The sequence below is a fragment of the Parasteatoda tepidariorum genome, chromosome 3 (assembly GCF_982258835.1).
Source record: "Parasteatoda tepidariorum strain Cologne lab strain chromosome 3, Ptep-v5.0, whole genome shotgun sequence".
Taxonomy (NCBI): Eukaryota; Metazoa; Arthropoda; class Arachnida; order Araneae; family Theridiidae; genus Parasteatoda; species Parasteatoda tepidariorum.
In genome coordinates this window covers 80,854,060-80,878,794 of record NC_141757.1, presented here as the reverse complement: position 1 = coordinate 80,878,794, position 24,735 = coordinate 80,854,060, and the positions used below count along the sequence as shown (strand labels likewise).

At 27.4% G+C, this 24,735-nt stretch overlaps 1 protein-coding gene across 1 annotated transcript; it reads right to left on the bottom strand.

The window, feature by feature from the left end:
- Rs1 (Dead-box helicase Rs1) lies at positions 1–24,660 on the bottom strand. The gene is made up of 19 exons (XM_016066858.3): positions 24,168–24,660; positions 19,922–20,080; positions 19,666–19,813; positions 17,393–17,460; positions 16,549–16,635; positions 14,030–14,135; positions 12,919–13,092; positions 12,584–12,734; positions 11,395–11,494; positions 11,170–11,311; positions 8,575–8,810; positions 7,380–7,462; positions 7,136–7,230; positions 5,346–5,546; positions 4,840–4,898; positions 3,534–3,651; positions 1,597–1,675; positions 161–244; positions 1–69 (listed from the first exon to the last, which is right to left on the bottom strand). Exons 1-19 carry the CDS (start codon positions 24,252–24,254, stop codon positions 51–53), a joined length of 2,196 nt encoding a protein of 731 aa, XP_015922344.1. The 5' UTR covers positions 24,255–24,660; the 3' UTR covers positions 1–50.
- Between the last annotated feature and the right edge of the window lie 75 nt (positions 24,661–24,735).

Here is a 24,735-nt window from a genome sequence, read left to right as displayed (position 1 = left end):
TTTAAATAAATAAAAACTTTTATTCAAAACATAAAAGACATATTTGCACTTCATTTCTTCCTACGATACCTGCAATGAAATACAATAAATATTTAAATGGAAAATTAATATTTATGCATGTAAAAATAAACAATCAATTGTAATAATGAAGTTTCATTACCTAGTTTTTGATTTAAACTTCTTATTTGGTTTCTTTTTGAGTTTCATTTTCTTCATTTTTTCCATTTTCTCATGATGTGTGGCCCTTGAAAAAGATATTTTTATAGCACACAATTTGAGTACCACAATTTTACATTAATACAAATGAGAAAGAATTTTATAATTGTTAGCATTAGTCATCAAACTATAAGTTCAGAACTCCATTGCATGTTCATTTAAACAGACAAAAAATATTATAGAAAACTATAAAAATAAATACTATAATAATCTTTCATATGTTTGAAGTATTTTACTTAATTTTCAATTTATTACTATCTGAATATTAGGAGTATCGTCACATTTCATATTGAAAGGAATTTGATCATGCATATTAGCTAAAACACATTTGTACACTAGAAAAAAAACTAAAAACTATATCAACTAGCCTCACTTTACTTGCTTAAAAAATCAGAATAGGATTAGTGAACATTATTAATTTCACTATCATTTACTTTGAACACACATTTTACGGCAGCTATACTAACTTTAAGAAGTGAACTATCACTTGTATATTTGCATATATATTCGAATCTATTTAAAAAAAGGCATGATTAACGTGAAAACTAAGAAACAAAATTCAGAGCATAAAACTTTTAGGAAAGACCACCTCTAAGTAGCGATTTCTATGTACGACCAATAAGGAAATCATGGAATTTCTTCCATAGATTTTGTGTTGAAGAAAACCTTTGGGAGAGGCCACCAAAATCTGTTCCAGCAATTGAGCAAACCTCTGCACCAAATGGGAAAGAGCTCAAATAAGGAAACACGAAAGAATATCAAAACAAAAAATACTAACAAAACAAATAAGTAAATTAAAATGTATTCAAAATATTTGTGCAAGGCTCTTATTTAGCGAGTTCTTTTAGATGATAGCTGGAAAAGATCAACAACTTCATGTTGCAGTCAGAAAGCAGAAAAGACATTGCTAGTAATTTATTTTTAAGGCTGAAAGTTAAATTAGAAATTTTTTTTTTAGAAAAAACTAAGCATCTCAAACAAACAAACCTCTTCTCATCTTTTAAATTTAAAAAATATTTATGATATAAATTTAAATGGCGACTATAACAAAAGGCATAATTGTGTATTAATTTAAAATGGTTCTACCATAATTGGTAAATTTGTATTTAAACATTATTATATGAGTAAGAAACCTTTTTTATTGACACCATAAATTTTGTTCATGAATCTGGTTCCAACACAAGTGGCATTTTCGCACCAAGAAAATTACTATGACAAAAATTAAAATCGCTGTAATCCCCAAGAACAACCAACCTCCATTAACGACCATTTTACTGTGGAATAGTAAAGAGTTGTTTGTCCCATTAGGTTTAGTAGTATATATGGAACAGTAAAGAGCTGTTTGTTCCATGAGGCTTAATAGTATATATATTTACTTACTCATATCTAAATCCTTTGAGTGTAGTTCTACTGGTGTCACCTAATTCTTTGTCAAAATTGCGTTGCATTCTCCGCTTTTCTGCAATTATAAATATATATATATATCAATGCAAGAAATTAACACCTGAGAGATAAAAGAATAAAAAAAAGTCCTTTTGCAAGTTTCAAACTTTTGTAAAATGTATAAACCTATGTAGATTAATCACTATTGTTAGCTGCATGTGTATGTATAACATTAGTAATAACGGCAACACGCAACATGCCGCATAGGCTTTAAATGAATATTTATCTAGTGTTGTTGTAGTGCAAAAGAGAAGAATGACAGTTAAGTTAGGAGTTACTACATTATTAACATGCTTACAGACGATTTTGGTCTAGTGCGATAGTTACTAGATTAGCAAACATAGCAGCATGAAATCGGCAGCAAATATGTTAAACTGTAAAAAAAAAATCTCTGTAATCCACGGAAAAATCTCTGTAAAACCTCATCTCTTTCGTCTCAAAATATACACTATGCTAGTAAACAAATATACATTAATATACAAAATATACACTATGCACATCCTGAAAATGAATATATAATAGTCTACCTATTGCTAATAAAAAAAAAAACAATTTATTTTTGCAGAAAAATTTACAAAAGTAAAGTAAATAAGGATTTCGAAATGATGCTTTTGATTAGTTACATGCATTGTTTTTCACTTCTTTTGTATTTAAAAGCATAATAGCACATAAATAGCAACATTGATATGAGTTTAAAAAAAATTATCTTTCAGATAGAAATTTTTTTTAAGTTATTAATTTTTTGTGATATTTTTATTAATAAAAGATAAAAAAAAGAAAAACATACATACTACAGCTGAGAAATAACATTAAAAAAAGGACATATTATGACTTTACATATGTAAATGTTTCAATACATAAAAAAATTTAGGAGACTGACTTAAGTCCAGATAATTTTTATTAATGAAATAAACTTAGCTTAGAGTTTCAGGCAACTGCAGAAGAAATTGAATTTTTTTATTTTTATTTATTTTAAGTACAATTCTAAAAAGCTTAATATTTTTACACAACTAACTATTTTATTTAAATTTTTTTTTCAGGGGTAATTGTGTCGCAGAGTGAAAAACTCAGAAAATTTTACGTGCAAAAAATCAATGTCAATTAACATACCATACATGTTTTAAATTTAACATTACTTTTTGAACTAACATTTATAATTAATTACCTACTAATACAGAATACCACACCTTTAGAGTAACTAATTCAAGAAAAAACTCATTTCTTACTAAAATTGAGATATTGCGTTTAAGGTTACGTGAATATGAATCGCGATATTGGATATTAAAAATGCAAAAATACAATATTGAACTTTTAAATTGCGCAAATACGAATAACTGTACATGAATTTTAAATCGTGTGAATACAAAGCACAATGAGTAGTTTTTAAGTAACGTATAAATTGATATTGATGATGATTCGTGAATACGAATCGCGATATTAAACGCGTAAAAACAAATTGTGATATTAAATTTTTAAATGACGTGAATAGGAATGGCATAATAAGTAGATTCCAGAGCAGTTCTAAATATTCAAAATGGCAAAAGTCTGCCAAACTGAAAGAATAATGTAAGTCTTCAAGTAATTAGCAAAAGAATGTAGATAAACATCTCGTTAACGTAATTTAGAAGAAGCTCAAGAATTTTGTCGAATTATAAGTTTTTTAGTCGCAGCAGTTCGTAAAACAATCAACGTGTGTGAAATTCTGCAATCTTCACACAAACATCGCATGCACCGCTTCTAGTTTTTAGACCCGGAAGAATGATGAGAAAAACATGGAATTCTGGGGTAACCCGGAATATAGTCACCCCTGTTTTTTACACTTAAGATAATACAGCATTCACAACATATAAAATAATGCTTTAATAAACACTTACTATGCTTGGGTTCATCCTCAGAAATCGCCCTTGTCCTTTGGGGCTTTTGGGATCTCTTGGCCTGTCTTGCCTGAAACTGGGCAGCTTTCTGAAGTTCCACAGATATACGATCTTCAGTCTGAAACAAATAAAAACATTTTCACACATGAAAAAAAAAAAAAAAAAAAAAAGGTGGACATCAAAAGAAAAAAATAGAAAAATTTTTGGGCTAAGCTATTATTGATACTTAATTCTTTCTTTAAGTAAAAATTGTTTTATTAACCAGGTAAGAAAAGTGATTCACACATTTGATGGTTTTTAGTGAGGCATAGTGATATAGCATCAACATATTTCTCAGAGATTAAGCATTTTTCACTACAAATATGTACCTATACAATATTTGAGCCCTAGCCAGTAGTTAGTTTTTATTATTACCAACCTTCAGCAAACAAACTTCAAATACACAAGCAACAAAACTAAGAAGAAATGATTTCCTCTTTAATTAAGAAGCTGCTTTTCAGTGAAAATAAGCCAGATTAATGCTGTAGTACATTTACATTTAATAAAACTATTTAACGAAGAGTTTGTATATCCATAAATATTTCAGTTGGTAGAAAATTTGATGAAAAATTATTAATTGACATTTGCAATTTCCAAAGTAAAAATGGAAATCACTGTTAGAAAGATAACATAGCACACTATTTTTTTTTGTAGTCAACATTGTAAAAGTATTTGTTTCAGATATTTCCTATTGATTTTCAGGCTTATTTTAATCGAGATATTATGCTAATATTTTTGTGGCATTTTAAAATTTAGGTTTAAGAAAACATTTACGTACAAACATTGTTGAATTTATTTACATTAATAAATTTGGCCAAATTATAACATGTATAGGAATCTTCAAAACATCACAATTCAACTACATGCAGAGATGCCGAACAGCAAATATATATTTTAAAGTGGTAAATTATCAATTTTGATTCTTGGTTTAATAAATTCAATTTAGTAGATTTTTATCCACCCCTAATTCTAAATAATTTGTAGGGTTATATAATTCTCCCCTTTATAGTACTTAGGTCATGCTATACCTTTTAAAAACCAAGCAAAAATAGTCAAATATTTAAAAAAAATTTTTGTAGTTATTTATTGTTCTTTTATTTACTTTCGCGTGTCTGGAGCATCTCTGTACATGTATAATATAAAGAATTTTTTTTTTACATATATTTGTTATTGTAGATATAAAATCTTATGATAAATTAAAAATCATTAAATTAGGTTAGTACTAGTTGTTGAAGCTTAATTCTAAGACTAACTTTATTATACTCACTGATGGTATATCTCCTCCTTTTTTCTTTTTGCTTTTTGGATTGCCAAGCCTTAATGCAACTGCAAATATTAATATAAAAAAAGAATAGTGTAAGTGACCATAAACTTATATATTAACTATGAATTTTAATGAAAAACATAACATCTTTTGATTCAGTTAAGATTTATTATAATTGAAGATGAAAGAAAGAAGGCAATCCAATTGTCATTTTTTTTTTTTGGAAAATGGACATAGACTGTTCTTCTCCCTTGATCATCAATACTAAAGATTATAATAGAAGTAAATATTGTTTTTTAAAAGCAAAAGTAATCAGACATTTAAGTTGATCTCTTAACATTATGTTTACGTCTGGTAAAAAGGAGTGTAAAAATAAAATGATCATTCTTTAGAGAAGTTTTTTTTAAATAATAACTTAAAGGTTAATATATAAAGAAATAGTAAGATAAAATAATAATAAGTAATAGAATAATAATAAGAAAGAGACAAAAGAAAAAAAAAAAACATACTTTTTTCTTTTCTTTTTTCAGCAGGTGTTTGAAACCAAGATCTTTTAGACTCATTCTCATTTTTCCCAGACACAAATTTCTCAGCCCTTTTTACATTTTTTTCGATGGATTTCATTTCTTTATCTTCACGTTCCTCTCTCATCACTCTAGAAAGATCTTCTTCTAATGAAGTCACTTTTTCTTGATATTTGGCAATGACATCTAAAAAGTGACCACAAAAATAGAAGATATATTTAAATGCCTGGAGTCCCATTCTTAATTAACTAAACTCATACACAGGAATACTATTTTTTTCACAAAAACGAAAAAACACTATGTAGAGAGCCAGCATAAACATGAAACTCTAATAATCAAAATGAAGGATGTAATAAAATTCAATTTCAAAAGCAATATGAATTGTTTAAAAATGTGTTAACTTATTTTTTTGATTGGATATATTAATCTAAATATCTAAATTAATATTTGCACTTATTTATTATTACAGTAGGGAGTCGATTATCCGGAACGATTGGGACCATCGCTATTCTGGATAACTGATTTTTCCGGTTTTCTGAATCGCTACAAAAAGCCGTTTTTTTATAATTGTTAAACCCAACTAAAAAAAAATTAATATTTGGAAATAGTCTTAAAAAGAATGATTATTTCCAAAATGATGGCAAGGTAAACATCTTTCAAAAAAGAAAGAATAATAATAAGAATACGAAATCTTACGAGGAAAAATTCTTTATTTTTAAAAAAAGAAAATGGTGGGAAAATTTATCGAGTTTCGTTCCCATTTTCTGATTTCCCGATAACGGGTTCTGTACAGTACATAGTTACTTGGTACATGAAATTACAAAATAAACTTAAACCACAAATTTATATAACCAGAATATAATTTTTATATTGTGCTGAAAATAAATTTTCTTACCAAAACAGTATTAGACATACACGATGGTTGTGGTTGGAAACGGCTACAATCCGATAATCTTGAGGAGCTAGTTCAAAAATTTACGGTTAGAACATAGTTGAAAAATTTTTCATATTCCTTACTCTTAATGTATTTTTTATTTTCATTAAAGATAGCTCAGGGACATGTCAAAAGACTAGGCTGGTTTCAGGTAAAATTTAATTTCTTTAAAATCTATAATAGAATTTTGAATAATCTATAATAGAGTCCTGAATAATAAGCTTTTTTCAATAGAAGGAAAACAGCAAAAAGGAAGAAAAATTGCTAGATGGCTGGACGATATTGAGAGGAATGCAGAACAGATGAGAGTGATTGCATACAAAGATTTAAGCACTGGATAGGGCCAGGTGAACTCCCTTGGACTTTTAACAGCCTGGAAGAAGAATTTTGGATTTGGGGGGAGGGTGAATAGAGAAAAATTACGGTTTTCAAATTATATTATTGGCCGAAAAATGAAAAATTGTCCTAAGATAAAAATTGTAGGCTGCCTTAGATTGAATGTCATGGGTTACTATATGAAAAATTTTATTATTAAATTCTTAATAATAAATCGGGTTTTGAGATACAGCCCATTGTGTCTACTATCTTGTGCTGTTACTTCAAAATAAAACGTTATGCCCAAAACGTTCTGGACATATGCAGAGATCTATATACATCTTATTTTATTATATGTATTGACTATTACATCAAAACTAATATACATATAGGAAAAATTAAAAGGATTCCTAAGTTTTTAAATAAAAAAAAAATTTTCTTCAGTAAGAAAAAATTACAGCAAAACAGACATCTGGGCACATAATTTAAAACATAAGAGCAACACATAATTTTAAAATTTACTCACCAGCCGGAACTAACCGATGCTTAACAGGGTTTTTAGCTTGCTTCACTATTTCTTTCAAAAGTTTGCGTTCTTTCTCGCCAACCATTGAAACTGACCTAAAGGAAATTTTTTTTTGTTCTTTTAATTAGAAATTGTTCTTTTAAATAGAAAAATACAAGTCTGAAAGATAATTAAAAAAAAGAAGAAAAAAAAACATTTGAAAGGAATCAAGATTATATTAATATCATGAAAGATTATACAGCACCTTCCACTCTTTCCAGCTCTTGCAGTTCTTCCTACTCGATGGATATAGTGTTGTAAAGTACATGGCAAGGTAAAATTAATGACCTTAAAAGGAAAAGTTAATCCGTATTAAAACATAAAATAAATGTTCAGGCAATTAATCAATAACAAATGTGTTGCAACACATATCAATCTAAAAATCACTAGTTCTAATTATAAACAAATGTTATTCAGTTAGAGCAAAAACTGTTTATGTATTTGCTTATTCATTCATAATATCTATACTAATGCAAACATGACACAATTTTAAAAAATGTTATCCTAAAGGTCTTGTTTATGTAAAAAAAAACATCACAACAAAATAAACACATAAAAGAGCTGAAGAAAAAGCTTGTATAGTCATAGGGCAGGTCGAGATTTTAGTTAACAAAGATCAGGAGCGTGGAGAAACTCTTTATTACATAATCTTTTTAAAAATATTGCACCGTTAAGTAATTTTTAATTTATTCTCATTTTCCTATTCTTATTGATTGTTTGTACCTATTATGTTTCAACATTTGTTTAAATAACCTCTAAATATAATTTTTATTTAATTTTTTTCTAATCTGAAAACTAAACAATGTCATAATGAAAAACATGGATGCTAAAAAGTCAAATGCTACAATTTTTTTTAAAGAATAAATCATTTACCTAAGAAGTTTTTACTCATTCCAGCACTTAAATATTTAAGCTTAAACTGAAAAAACAAACTGTGAGATACATTCATAAGTCAAAACTCAGTCATTTATCTGCAACATTTGTTGTCCTTTTTTGAGGAAAAGTCTTTTTTTCTTTTTCTTTTTTCTGACCACAATTGGGGCATAAGGAAGTCAAAGGTCACAGCATAATCACTTGCAAGTTCTTAAAACTAACACATCCATACCACCTGCTTGATGCCATATCCCTAGGCAACTAAACCTGCATGCCTGTATCTAACTACATAAATATTTTTTAAGTTGTAATTATTAAAGCCTCATATAATTAATTATGAAAGTTTAAACTGTAGACAATTATTAAAACAAAAATAATAATAATAAATAAAGCACTACCTTAAATGCTTATTGCACAAAAAATATAAAGTTTATATAACCACATTATTAAAATATAATAAATTATTAAAATGCAATAAAGAATTAACTTAAAAATATTAAACCCCAATTAAAAAAAAAAAAACTTACAGTTTTCACTCCTGGAATATCTAAACCTCTAGAAGCTACATCAGTGGCCACTAAAACATCAACTTCTTCCTCTTTAAATTTTCTAAGAGATTCTAACCTTTCTGGTTGATTAAGATTTCCATGCAGTTCTGCAGCTTTAATACCCATCAACGAAAGCAGTATATACAATCGGTGCACTTGCTTTTTTGTTTGTACAAAAACCATCACATGATCTTGAAATGTTCGAGAAAGCAAAGCTATAAAGGTTTAAAAGTAAAAAAATATTAAATACATTTTTTTTGAAGATATCACACTCAAGATTAAGTTTTATTGTTTCAAAATACTGTATTCGCTCTTTAAAAACACCAAAATATATTGCAAATGCTTTTTGTTATACAGTAGAGAACCATTTATCCGGTATCCAGATAACCGGGAAACCAGAAATCCGGGAAGAATTTTGCTTGGCTTTCCCTCTATTTTAAAGTACTATAAGGATTATAAAAAAAAGGAAAAATAGCGGAAATTTGACTCATCCTTAAAGTTGAGTAGAGGGAAAGGGGGGAATTCTTCTCCTCACTTGCCCAGAGGAACTTCAATTCTTCCCCTGACCTTGAAGATCATTAGATCCAGAGGGGGCAGGGAAGGGACAAACGTTTTATTTTCTCCTGTGTTTATTTTCTTTTTCTGATAAGCTGCCATCAATCAAACTTAAAGGAGTGGCAAGCTGATTTCCTTTTCTCTTTGATTTGCAAGGGGGTGGGGAAAATGCATTGCACAGGTATTGCAATGAATGTTTGAGTTAAGGAACTTGAAACATCTGGCTAAGAGTAATTGATTTTAAAGGTGAAATGTGAGATTTATTTTAAATCATCCACTTCAGTTACACAGTTTTGTTATTTATTATGGTGAATTGTTTTATTATTTCGGATAATGCATTATTTAATCACTAGTTATATTCATCTATTTGACATCAATTAACAAAACAATATTTTTTTGTTGAATAAATTCTGATTTCTTAGAAATGCGATATCATTAGAAAGTTTTTCTTGAAAGGTGCAATCACATCTGCTTTTATTAAAAATAGTCTTTTAATAAAAAAATAAAATAAAAGGAGAAGATTGTTTATTAATTTAAGCATATAATTATTTGTTAATAAAAGCAGGCCTGTGGCCTTTTTATTCAAAAATTTTATCATTAAGTTTTTTTTCTTTTTAATTCCGTTTATTTTATAATATTCTGTCTCTTCGAGGTTTTAATACTTATGTTAGTGCCTTTTTTAAATATCGTTTGTTTCCGTTCCATAATTTTCAAGTGTTGTTTTTATTTAGATTAATAAGTTTTCTTTTCATCCCCCCCAGTATAATTAGGTATGAAATTGCGAATTGCGATTTTTAATTATTCGTTTTGTTTTATATTAGTTAATTTGGGGATTTTAATTATCATCAAAAAATAAATATGCAAATTTTGTATTTTTTAAACTTGTTTTTCTTGTCTAAATTTGCAACTGTTTTTATCCTTTTAAATGTTATTTTTCTACCATTTTTTTTTTTTTTAATTTAGGAGATATTTTTGTTTTTTCCCTATTTTTAAATATGTTAAACTTTTTCCTTGTAATTTGGGTTTGATAAAACATCGATTAACGGCACTTTTGGCTGATCCAGAAAACCGGGAAATTCAGACATCCGGGATAGCGATGGTCCCGAGCATCCCGGTTAATTGGTTCTCTACTGTATTTGATAACATCCCTTGGTTTATAAAAATTGATAAAAATTCTTGAAATTATTTGCCTTTTACCACATTTCTTATTGAAATAGCTATCAACACATCTGCAGAGTATTACTACAGGAAATTAACTTGTTAAACAAGAGAAAAAATCCTAACCGAACACTATCATTGGATGGTGGGAAGCAGAACAGCCTAAAGTGTAAATACATAGCTTTTTGACTTTGAATTGGAAAAAAATTTACAAAAAAGAAAGTGTGTGGTAAATGCTATTCCATATATGATATTTATGTAGAGATTAAAATAAAATAGAAAATTTTCCGACATAAAATTTATTACCTTATAAAATCTAATCTAATATATATGCAAAAAAAAGTGTCAGTTATGATCAGGCCCAGAGTGGGAAATTTCCACTCACCAGCTTACCATTTGTGATCATATATTTAGTGCCAGGGTGTAATTTCAACTGTTTAAAACGTTGAGTTTTAAATGAAACTATTTACACTTAGACAATAGCGCCTTTACAAGCCTCATGTGGAAGTGTTTTCATAGCAAGCAACAGCATTTTTCTTTAATTTAGAACAAAAAAATTGTGGTCACCCGCTTCTCACATCTAAAACCATAACTTGTTACCACTATTATTTTAAGACCATTCTGTGACCATTATATATTTTCTATTTTGATTAAATATTAAGTTAGTTATTTTATGATATCAGTTACTACTATAAAAATCTTCTTTATACACCAGTTAAAAATTTTTTTCAAGTGTTAAATAATGGTGAATAAAAATTTTATCCCTGTTGGTTTTGTCAAAACTGAAGTTTCATGACACGCACTCACATCAAATCATTGATTTTATAATTGAAAATATGATTGAAAATTCAAATTATTTACCAGCTAGAACAGCTTCCCTTTCGGATTCTCTGTTTGGCCTGATACGAATAAATTCTTGATAAAGATTTATGGCAACTTCAGTGTTACTGTTGATAAATATTTTCACAGGTTTCTTTAAAGCAGATGCAGCTAAATCTTTAACCTTGACAAAGATAAAACATTCAATTAACATTATGTTCTTAAAAACATGAGAATAAATCGCTTCAATTATCTTAAAACTTATACCTCATCATTTAGAGTGGCAGAAAACAGCATTGTTTGTCTGCTATAAGAACATTGTTTTATGATTTCCTTCATTTGTTCAGCAAAATATTCATCTAGAATCCTAAAATAATAAAATTTCTGTAGATGTGCAAGTAATAGTAATTTTTATGATATATGCTTATTACAAATAAAATTAATAGAAGAATTTTTAAATATCTATGTTTAAAAAAAATCATTCATAATTGATGGTATTTTCAAGATGGTTACAAACACTTTATATTACTGACAATTTCAATTTTAATAAATACATAAAATCTATTGGAGTTTGTTTCATGAAGCAATTGTGTATTAAAATGTAAAAACAAATGTTTCTGCCTTGGTGCATTCTTAACAACATGTACACAATAACCTTTTTTGATTATACTTTTTCATTCATAAAATTTTATTCCAGCTTATTCAAATTAAGCTGTACTCCATCTAATGCATGCTGATGAAACTCACCTCTGAGAACGTAAAAATTGCTATCTCTGTGATCAAAGCAGATAGAGTATTCCTTTCCCAATACACAATCATTTTGCTAACTATCAGCTTTTATAAAATAACAGGGGTGATTGTGAGTCAAAATTCCGGAAAATTTCTTGAGTTAAAACAAAAAGTTTAAATTGAAAAATTAGAAAAAATTTAAACAAGGTTTTTTTTTTCCTTTTCTCAATATTTCTTAGTTAACTTAAAATAACTTTTAAAATTTTACACATATCTATACCATTTACACATACCTATGATGACCTAGAGAAGAAATTAAAATTTACAAATATGCTTTTGTTTCTTGAGTTTATGATTATAACAACTATTTACGGATAAAAAATGAATATTAATCATGATTATAAGCTTATAAAGTATATCTCTGGCTCTCCCTTACAAACTGTGCTCTGCTCTCCCTTACAAACCATTAAAAATAAACTGTGTTTTTAAGTTCCACCTTTGAAAATTTGATTTCCGGAAACTTCTGTGATCAATGATTTTTTGAAATGCCTGGACCTTCAATCTCCGGATCACTGATAGCGAAAAGTCCGGAAATCCGGAGCCCTGAAATAATAACTGTTATCTAGGATGCCTTGCAAAATAGTTTAAGTATGCAAGACATACAAATTAAGAACTTTAGAGCGATTAAGAGTTGGATGTCAAATAATGATGGCAAGAAAAATTTTACCTATCTGCTTCATCCAATATTAAAATTTCAATATTATGAAGACTAAATGTGGGAGTGTTTTCAAGATGATCTAACAGTCGACCAGGAGTAGCAATTATTATGTCGGGCAGTCGTCTTAGAGCTACTTCTTGAGTTTTCAATTCTAGGCCACCTATAGAAAAGTATTTACAAAATTTACAAAGCGGTTTAAATGGAAAACAAATACATCAGATAGTTGGAGATTTTTTTTGGAGACATTTCAAATCTACAATATGGCTGTTTCAGGTTAGCTATTAAATATTTGTATAAGCAAATATTTGTGTTTCTTTAAGTGAATGGTAGATAACTTCACTTACCGGCAGACAACACAATCTCTATTTTAGTGAATTGTGCCAATTGCCTTGAAACTTGATAAACTTGAACTGCAAGTTCTCTTGTAGGCAATACTACCAAAACTCTAGTCACTGGTTTGTCTTTAGGTTTGAATAATAACCTCTCTAAAACAGGAAGCATAAAAGCAGCAGTTTTTCCTGTCAAGTAGAAATGCAATATGATCAAAATCTTAATGAAAACAAAGGATACAACAGATTATGCTTTACAATAACAAAATAAGGAATAATATTTTTTCTCTTTTTTTCAACATAAAAATTGAACATTTAAACGTTTTTTATATCACATTTCTTTCATATTGTTAACAATTATACTCAAAACTTTGCAATTATAAAAAAAAAAAAAAAGGAAAATTGAATTTTGTTATTATGTAATTATTTACTAAAAAACAGTATGATAATAGTACAGAATACAATTCCCAATATTGTTGAATTCCATAAGGATTGAAAAGATTGAAATTTTTTGGAATTTTTTTTAAAGCAATTTTTTTAAGTACCCATTTTATAAAAACATAATTTTTCCATAAATTGAATTAATGAATGGATATGAAACAATGAATGTTTTTTAAAGTTATTATTGACTTGATGTATAATTGTTGCGTCATGTATAATTGATTTCACTACTATAGAATAATAATTAAATATAAATATAATCACCTAGCTAAATAATTATTTATATTATTACAAAAAACAATAATTTAATAATTAATTTATTTGTAGAAGGAAGGAAAACCAATGATATGTTTAATGCCTTTCTGCATAAATATAAATTATGTAAATCATACACAAAAAACTGTAATGTATTAATTAGTAATATCAAATCACTGACAAAAACAAAAAAAATCCACTTTATTACACGAATACAGATAAACCCAGAAGATATTGTATAAACTTAATTAAGACTTCTATTAAATAAATTATTTGTTAATTTGAAAAGATTCAATACTTTTGTTCTATCATCTTAAAATCATGACCATAAAAACATGACAAATAATTTTAATAACTTAATTTTTATCATTGATATAAGAAAACAGATTATTAATAAAAATTAGCATCATAATTTATACTAAATGTTTACCTGTTCCAGTTGCTGCACAACCATAAATATCTCTTCCCATCAAAGCCACTGGTATTGTCGCAGCTTGGATTGGAGTGGGATGTAAAAAATTCATTGAAGTAATAGCCTAAAAGAAAAAAAAATTCTTTTTATTTTTTGGTCCCATGAGTCAGCAATCAATCATAGTTGTATTTTACGTGTTTAACATGAAATTTTCAAGCTGATTATCACTTAACATGAAAGGAAATAGGACACACAGATAATAAGCATGTGAATAAAATCCAAATTATTCCTTCTGAGGAATGCTATTTCTATTTTCCTCCTTTGCCAAAAGTAGATGATGAGCAAGTAAATAAAATAGTAAAAAAAAATTAGTTTAATTAAGTAGTTTAAACTTTTAAGCTTATTACAATTTGTTTGGTTCACAATGGTATTATTTGCATATATTAATGTAGTACATAATATGTGTTAATAATATGTAATAAATTGCTTCCATGATGTATCGGACAAAACAAAATTAGGCTAACATGAAATAATTATGATAGTTCCACTGATTTCTCATTAACGAGGTTCTACTGTATTACCTTTAACACATGATCACTACCATTATCAAGTTACAGGATAAGGAGGAAACATAATATGAAAAAATATTGATATACTTAAAAATACGTAACGTTTCATAATAGCATAATCAATTGAAATTTAATATTGTTTCAGAAAGTTTTAGTAATAATTTTAAATCAGTAATTAATTTAACAAAGTCCTCTCCTTCCATCTCTAACGAAAAGTCACTAGATTATGAAGAGATAAAAAAGAATTATAATTTTGTTTACACACCTATTAAATGAATTTATTTTACTTCTCAGTTACTAATTTTCAGTAAGGAGCTTCAATTTTCGAATGTAAATAGAAAATAGGAGTAAAACAACTTTGGTCAGCATCAAAAATCATAAAATCATTTTTTAAAAAATTGTATCATTAATTGGTGTTTTCAAAACATTGTTACTTAAAATAGGGGTGCAAAACCTGCGGGCCAAATGCGGCCCTTTGACTACTGAAGTGCTGCCCGCAAGAGCTTCTAAACACAATGAAATTTTTTAAAAAATGGCATTTTTTAATCGCACTTTTAAGTCATCACGTTTTGACACAATCAATTTTAACAGATTTTTTAGTAAATGTACGTATGCGGTTTCTTTAAGCCGATTTTATTGTAAATATAAATGATTTTTTTAAAACAGTTATTTCTGCTTTTCAACGTTATTTTGAAAATGCAATGCAAATTTCAGATCGCCCATTTAAATAATCACTTTTTCTTGAACTTTATTCGTGACGATTTCATCTTAAATCTAAGTAATTTTTTATCTTTTTTTTGCAATTCTTTCTTTTTTTGACAATTTTTTCCAGCAGTTATTGCTATGCGTTCCCACGTATTATAAAAAATTCCAATTATTCTATTACGACATGCAAATTTTAAATCGTGCATTTGACACGCTTTATTCGTGCTGAGTTGAGCATAAATATAAGTCAATTATCCTCCCAAATATTTCTATACTTTTCCACATGATTTTTACGATCCCTTTATTTAACTATGATGTTATTACGTCACGTGATAGTTAATCGCGCAGTTATCACTTTTTGTTACGGCATTTCGGTGCAGTTTTATCGTAAATCCTAGTTATTTTCCCTTCGTCCCCCCCCCCCCGCAATGAATTTTGATTTGGTCGAATGTGGTAATGAATTGTGATTTGGTCAAAAACCAAATATTCGGCAAAAAAAAGAAGGAAAAAAAAAAACATCGACTGAACGCCGTACACTTGGGGACAAATAGTAAAATCTTTTAGCAGCATAGCAACTCTGAAACTAAAATTTCAATGCTCAGAATAATATTTCCTGGAAAAACGTATTCGTAAATTAACTCTAAAAAACAAGGCCAATCAAGAATGTTTTTGAAAATGTCGAAAAGCGAAACAGAGAACATAAAAATCAATCTAAATTTTTGAAAGAAAATTTTAAAGCTGAACATCTCAGTTTTCAAATTACCAGAAAAAGCCAAGAAAAAAGAATTAAGTCAACAGAAATGCTATTAAAAATTACTGCGTTATAATAATAACGTCTAAAAAAAGTTTTTTTTTATTTAAAGAAAATAAAAAGTTAAAAAAAAACGTTCTTAATTCTTTTTTGATAAAAAAATAGAAAGCTAATGTTTAAATAAACATTACAACATTTGTCAATAACATGTCTAAATACATGTGCGGCCCTTCGTTAGCCAATCAGCTGTGCAAGAGGCCCTTCACTCAAAAAAGTTTTGCACCCCTAACTTAAAATATAACATACACTATATTCAGAACTGATTTTTTTCTGGTAATAAATATTGTTAACATTATAAATTTAAAAAAAAAACTAATTTAAAATGTACTGAGCTAAATCAAATTGATTTCAAAGGTAATGAAACAAACAAAGTACTTTGAACAAAAAGCAAAAGTTTTTACAAAGCAAGACTATTTTAAACACAAACTTTTCAAGTTAGTAAGAACTAATACCTTCTGTAATGGCCTAGACAAATTCATTTGCTGAAAAGTCATACCCTTATCATACTTGATTTCTTCCCCTAGGATTTCACTGTCTATCTATAATGAAAATAAACAGGATAAAATAAGAAAAAAGCACCAAGGAGTTATACAAATTGAACCAAACATACATGAAATGTAAAGTGAGATAAGACATGTAAATGATTAGAAATACACGCATACATATTTTAACAAAATGCAAATTAATTATCAAAGACTTTTACATGATCATGATAAAATAATTAGTTTCTGAAAAAGAACTCTTTTCTTGATCATATTAGCCACCATAAAAACAATTTATGCACAATTTTAAATGTATTCAATATTGAGTTATTCTATTTTTTAAATTACATTACTTAATTATGTAAAAAAAAAAATTGAAATTATAATTAATTTAACTACTACTTATAAAGGTTATACAGGGTATTTTTTATATTTAAATAAAAGCTATTTATAAAAGCATAATCAACAAAACCTTAAAAAGATAAATATTATTGATTATACTGAATTTTTTAATTGTAAATACAAGTACTGAAGCTAACATTTTTGTCAGAAGTAAATTATTATATGGTCTCTACACTCATAACATTTAACAAATTTGAGATAATTGAATTTTTTTATTTCAATCGTTTTTAAATCTAATCATCAAAAGAAGAATTAAAGTTATTTGGATTGTCAAATCTAAATAACAAATTTTTTGCTGCATTTAAAATAATGAAAACAACTATTAAGCAAGGTAATTTTTCAATCAAATCATTCTAGAACAACAAAAATAGTTCAAAAATAAATAAATAAATAAATAAAAAAAAAAACTCACATCGATAACCTTGTCAGATTCAAACATACTCTTCCTTTTCTTTTTCTTCTTCTTGACTTTAACAATATCTAAATTAACAATTAAAATATTGGATTAAAGAGACAGTAAACAAAAATAATTTAAAAATCTCATTCATGTTCATTTCAAAGATGGGAATACTTAAAACTAGATCTTATGCATTGATTTATTGCACTGATTGAAAATATTGCTTTTATGACATACATGTGGTCCCATGACTGTCAGACATTTGAAATTCTACAGAAATGCATTTATTACCAATAGTAAGTACATTGTTTCAATTTTCTTAAAAATATCATTCGCAGAATTTTTTTTAAAAATTTTTAATATTTATGAACATATTGCTCAACAGAAAGAAATGCATTGCTTTTAAAATCTTAACAAATATTCAATTCATCAAAGTAAAAAACATGTAGTAATTTTATATATATTTATTTTAAATATATATAAACATAAACCAGTATTATATCAGTCAGGATGGCCAGAAAAAAACCTCTGACTCTGAATTTTCCTGATTTTTAAAACTGGAAGCATAAATGTTAAAAGGTTCACTTGGGCCTTATTTTTATATGCGATTAAAGTTGAAAATAAAAAATTAGTTTTTATAATTTCTTTAGGATTGTGATACTCTCTCATCGGGACATAATTCAAACAGAAATATTTATAAAATTTAAATTAATTATAAGTACTACTACCTTATTACTATGTATACACACTCTTTAAGTTTACTTGTGGACTGTGTGGGGTGAGAAAGTGATTTTATTTCCATCTGCAATTCCTGAAGAGGTTAAATTCTTACAAGATCACTTTTTTAGGAAAGGATATTGGACTTTTAGGTCCCTGATTCTTTGATTAAAATCGATTATATTTCCTTGACTTTTGCAAATTAATAAAATTCCTTGATTTTTTCTTGTTCCGAGACTACCCTGCCTGTGTAATTAAATACATTCTTAGCGAATAAAAATGAATCATATTCCTTAAATTAAGGACACTTAATCAATGGAATGAAATTTAAAGCTTTGTTTTAATAAGTAGAGAACTTTTTTTAAAACTGCATGCTTCAGGAAAAGGAGGAGTTAAAATGGGAGTAAATTAAAATTGTTTTTATATGTAATGTTTGTTGAGTGTTTTTATATTAAGCTGATCGTTTTTGTATTTTTATTTCCAATATTTTAAAAAAATTAACAGATTAGATAAATTTCAATTTTACACATTTTTATTCATAATTATTTAATATTTTCTACACAAAAATTTCAGTTTCAGACAGTAATGGTCAAAACAACGTATTTAATATTAAAATAACTCAAGATTATAATCGATTGACCACTTGTAATATGCATATTTTTATTTATAAATACTTCTCATTTATAACATCTAATCTATTCACTAAAACTTAGGGTTTTTGACAAGATGGATTAAACCACAGTTAAAACTGGAAATAACCGATAATTGTCAAAACCTTGGCAACCGTTCCCAAGCTTCTTCTACTACTTATTAACCTGGCTCCCTGCTCAATTCTTTTAATTTCCTTACCTCAATTTTTTACAAATAACCTATTGAAAATCGAAAAGAGAGATTTTACAGCTTTTCTTTTCATATTCTTATATTATCAGTTTGAGACAAGTACCTTTTTTCTTTCACAAGTAGAGAATAAGGGTAATTCTATAAATCAAGAACAGTTAATTAAGAATCAGGATGTTAAACAGCAATGTACTATATAACAAACATAATGTTGAATAATATAAGCCTTGGAAGAAAAATTCCAAAAGTGGGTCTTTTTAAAAATTTTTTTAATAAAGGCAGGCACTGAACCTTTGTACTTTGCTTTAGAAGATGCCGGAAGTGTTGCTCTTGTATCGTTACCCAGTGGGCACCTGTGAACCAAACTCACGAAGGCGAGCAACATTACCCATGCCAGACAGCCACAAATACCCGATCATAGGGTGGGCCACATTCACACATCAGAAGACAACACAGGGAGAAAAACATCCATGCCAAGAGCGGGATCTGACCCCACAGCCATTGGCTTCGCAGTCAGACACGCTAACCACTCGGCCACCTAAACTTGTTAATGTGTGCTCACACTATTGACATGTAAATCATCTGGCATTTTATTATACATACTAGATTTCAACAACATTAAAATATATATATATATATATATATATATATATATATATATATATATATATATATATATATATATATATATATATATATATATATATAAAACAAAATGAGAGTTTAATATTAACCTGAGGGTTCTTCATTTTCATCAGAAGATATAGCTAAATCTTCAGTAGCTTCCACATCATCTTCATCCAGTTCTTCAGCATTAACCTCATTTACCTCTGCTGATTTTTCAACAATATTTTCCTCTGTCTCTTCTTCTTCTTTTTGAAACTATGATATAAGGAAAAGAAAAATATATTTAGCTGAAGAAAAAAAAACTATTTCAAAGGAACAATATCCAGATCAATGCATGTAATATACATGAAATTTAATCCTTACTCGCTTTTGCCTCTTTTCAGCTCTAATTAAAGCAATTTTCTCTTCTAGAGTGCTCGGTTTCCTCCTGGTATACTTATGAATGTCATTCCATTTACTGTTTAGAGCATTATCGTCCTCATCAAATGTGAAATTGGATGAAAATGTAGATTTTTCTTCTTCCTTAAAAAACAGAAAAGACAAAATTAAAAAAAAATTTAAATAAATGCAAAAATTATAAAATAATAATTAATAACAATCTTTTAATGGTCTTCAAAAAATTTATTTATTAATTTTGAAGAAAGTGAAAATAAAATGATAAAAAACTAGTAAATAAAAAAAAAAAAAAAAAGGTTAGGGGTGATTGTGACATGAACAGAAAAACTCTGAAAATTTTACGCGCAAGATATCTCTTATCTACCATACTTGTTTCATATTCAACACAATTTTTCTAAATAGGACTAATATAATGATATTTGATTTTTAAAAGCACGTGATTAAGAATTGTAATGCTTAGCTTGTAAACGCATAATTAACCCAAATATAAATTTACATAAATATATAATTATCTATTATGTAAATTTATGTTTGACATTGCAAAAGCGGGAATACAAATCGCAACATTGGATTATAAAAATGCATGAAAACGAATTCTGCCATTGGATTTAAAACTCGTGGGAATACGAGATGCAAAATTGTTTTTAAAGGCCATATCACACATAGCGAAAATTCATTCAATTCAACCTTCAACTCAATTTCAACTCTGAAGACAACCCCGTCCGAAAACATAGGCGTGCCATACTTATCCGAGTTGGATCAACTGCTGTTCAACTCTTTCACATCTCTTCAAAAGTGTTGAAGCAACTTCACAATTCAACCAATCAGGTGGCAGCAACCACATGGGGTTATGGGATAGCACAAGTCAAAACAATATGGCGGCAAAGTTTATGTAACGAAGCAGCGTATCTAATTTGTTATATACTAATTCAGGTGAGTGTTTAATTGAGTATTGATTTTAAAGTTATTTTATAAGAAGTATAAATCTGTTTCTATCCATCAAAGAAGTTTATGTTATAAATGTGTTATGTTTTTAATCGAGAATTAAAAGTATGATTTTCTACGCCTAATTCGCCAATCTGAAATAAATTTTGCAAGTACATAAAAGTAGTTTTGTTTTATATTTTGACATTGCTTTAAATGATAAACAAATTTTATGAATTGCATTTAATCTTTTTCGTACGTAACTGTATATTTGTTAGTATTCGCCGAATTAAAATATAGTTTTTTTTCCAATTACTTTGCTCTTTCTATAGTTCCGATAAGATTACACCAGCAATTATTCTAGAATTGGTACTGAATTCAGCGATTTTGAATATTTTTTTATAAAGGAAAAAATTGCATTAGAAAAAGAAACTTTTCTGAAAACTTACTCATACCTAAACAATATGCTGACAGAATTAATTTCTTTGTATTATTTTACTTTTAAACTGTATATTTGTCAGTATTCGCGGAGTAAAAATTTGTTTTTTTTCCCCAATTACTTTGCACTTTCTATCAGGGTTCAACAAGTGGGCCCACCTTGAAAAAAACCCACTTGGGATGCTAAGTGGGTTTTATTAATAAAAATTTTTTTTTTTATTAAAACTTATTGATTCACGTTTAATTTTATGTAATTTATATTGTAGCGTAAGTTTGTCAAATAGATTTGCATGCTTTATATGATAAAGTTTTTAATATTTATAAAGTTAAAGAAACTTGAATCTGTAATTTTATATTGCTATTAAAAACTTTAAGCGGGTTTTTTCAAAAAGTAATATTTAATGAAATTAAATTAGATGGAAATTTAAATAGCATAGTCTGCAAGGATCTATTTTTCAAATGCAGTTGCATGCTTTATATAATTAATAAGCTGGTTTTGAATAAATTATGAAGGAAGTTGAAAATATTTTTTTACCCGTTAAAGCACCTAAAAGGTTTTTTCAAGGTAATATTTTTAATAAAAAAATATTAACACACGCTTAACTTTAAATATACAAATATGTAGGTACTTTTTATATCTGCTTTTTTCATAATTTAATAGATTAATTTATTTTTTGAAATTAAAGATAAAGTTAAAATTATTTATCTAAAAATGAAGTCTTTTTCTTAAGGTTAAATATTTGAAAAAATGGGACAAGTAACTGATACTCCTTGTAATTATACATAATTTAAAATTTTAATTTCACTTTCTATTAACCTTATTATAAAAACATGGAAAACAATTAAAAATTTATTTCAGCTTTTACTGATAATAAAAAACTTACTCATACCATAACAATATGCTGACAGAATTAATTGGTTGGTATTATTTTATTTTTAATGACTGTTCCTTATTGTCTGTTGCCTTAAATAGACTTGCTTCACCTTTCTTAATAAAATTGTTTACTCGTATTGCAGCAAAGATGAGTCAAAATTTTGAACAGGCTCCCATTGGGGAAACTTTTAAATGGAGCATCGAAATGGAGAGCACATCTATTGAACTCTTGAAGAAAACATTTGGAATGTAACATCCGCCACCACAGGAAATATCATTTAAGAGCTAATAAAAAATTAATCGAAACTGCTCTTACATTTCTTTTGGAATAAATTGATCACTTTTATCAGTTCTTGTTTTTCCTAATTTTTAAATAGTTTGTGTTTATTCATGTTGAATCTTTAACAAAATAGTGCCGTTTAATAACTTTTTTTTTTTAAAAAATTCAGTTTCACATAAACTTTTAATTTTCTATAAATAGCACAATTTTTTTCAAACTAGAGTATTTCACTAAACATATATATAATAATACTTATCAAACTCTTAAAAAACTATTTTAATAATTTTTCAAAAACTTAAAAGTCAACATTAAAAAAATTAATTGCATTAATTTGGTGCAAAAAATTATCAAACTCCTAAATTTTGTTCATACTGTTTATTTTTACTTTTATATTAGATTTTGTTTTCTCCGTTGTAAAATATACATAGTAAATGTAAGTTGCAAAAAGCTATATTATGTTATTAAATATATGAAAAACTTAAAAGATAATTTATTTGAATAATTTAAAATAAGTACTATATGACTAAAGGTAAAGAATAATATAAAAATATATTATGCATAAAGCGCTAAATCGCCTAAAAAGAAAGAAATCACTCGTTTATCAAAGATCAACTCTTTTCAACCGTATGGCAACCATAGTTCAACTGTTTCAGATGGTTGTTGAACAGAAAGTCGAAGTTGGGGTTGAGTTGATGGTTGAATTGAACAAATTTTCGCTATGTGTGATATGGCCTTAAAAATGCGTAAATACAATTCGCGATATTGAACATTTGAATCATGTGGATACAAATCGGGACGTATGATCACATGAGCAGGATGCAGGCAAACGTATAGCAGGATGTAACTTTTAAATTAGGTAAATACTGATCACATCGAAGAGATATTAAAGACAGCAAAAATAAGTAAAACCACTAAAATGTAAATGTCTCAATAACGGGATATAGCAAAAATCATAGAAATTAAATTTTAGATTGCGGAGTTAAATGAAAATTTCGTCGTATTATGTTTTTAATAAATGAAAGTCTGGGAACTAATAGTTCTCAGAAAAGTCATTTGCCGGGTTCGTAAATTTTAGACGTAATTTATACCGGAATAACAGGATATACAACCACCACTGCAAATGTAAGAGAAACACTCTATGTTTGAATGCAAATAGTATTTCTTAGATGTGTTAAATCTTCATGCTATTAATTTCGCTTTAACATTTCATAATTGCTTTTTCTTGTTGCAGGTGCTTAATCAGTGCTCACTTTAAACGTTAATTGTTCCAAGTAAACTGTTCTTTTCTTTTGACGATCATTAGAATAATTATAATATATTAATGGCTGATTGAAGGAAGAGAATATCTTTTTCAATAAAAGGACCACAAAATTCGTAAATTTACGGCTCTTAAAATTTAGCAATATTTGCCAGTCCCTTGGAATGTCAATCATAAAACTTATTTATTATTATTTAAAAGTGATAGAGTATTAGTAAAACTGAATCATTATAAGTAGATTAAATTTTGTTTCAAATTGGTACTTTATGATTAAGTAGTTTAAATGAAAATATATTTCTAATCGAACTAAAGATAGCTGATTGTAACATAAATGCTCTATAAAAAGTTAATTGATTTTCTTGTCTCCATACCAGGAATTATACTTCCCAAACACAAGGAAATCTCTAAAAACACATTGGTAATAATAAAATATACTAACTTCACTATCACTGCTCGAATCATCAATTTCATCATCGTCTTCCAAAGTTCTGACAACTCCAAATTCATTAATGAGTGTCGGTTCCATTTATTGAATATGGTTAATCTTTCATAAGCCTAGAATTTTTTTTAGAGTAATATACAAATCTTCTTTTTCTCACGTCTCGCGTGTTTCTAATTTCAAAGCAAGATTTCTAATTTCAAAACAAACAAGCCAACAGAATACAGATACAGTTACTTATAAATTTGTGCAATGCACATTAAAAAGAAAGTTACATTTTTACTAAAAAATAACTGCGCATCTACAATATATTTAAGGTAATCATAACAACTACTATTTAATAATTATTGCAATTAATAATGGTAATTTTTAATAGATCAGTTTCATATATATCATTTATACAACTAATATTTCACCTAGGGTTAAGATATCATTCATTTGATTATACTTATTTAAGTTTTTATTTTATTTTTGGAGATGCAACTGCGTTCGCTTTTTCTATTGGCTATTGTTACATGATCACCGGATCTTTAAATGCAGGGATTGGATGAAATTGTAAAGTCATACT

Coding starts and splice junctions, on each gene's coding strand:
- Rs1 (XM_016066858.3), bottom strand. CDS start 24,254: ATGGAACCGACACTCATTAATGAATTTGGAGTTGTCAGAACTTTGGAA. Junction 13,093..14,029: donor TTGTGCAGCAACTGGAACAG/GTAAACATTTAG, acceptor TCTACTTGACAG/GAAAAACTGCTGCTTTTATG. Junction 11,495..12,583: donor ATATTGGATGAAGCAGATAG/GTAAAATTTTTC, acceptor TTATTATTTTAG/GATTCTAGATGAATATTTTG.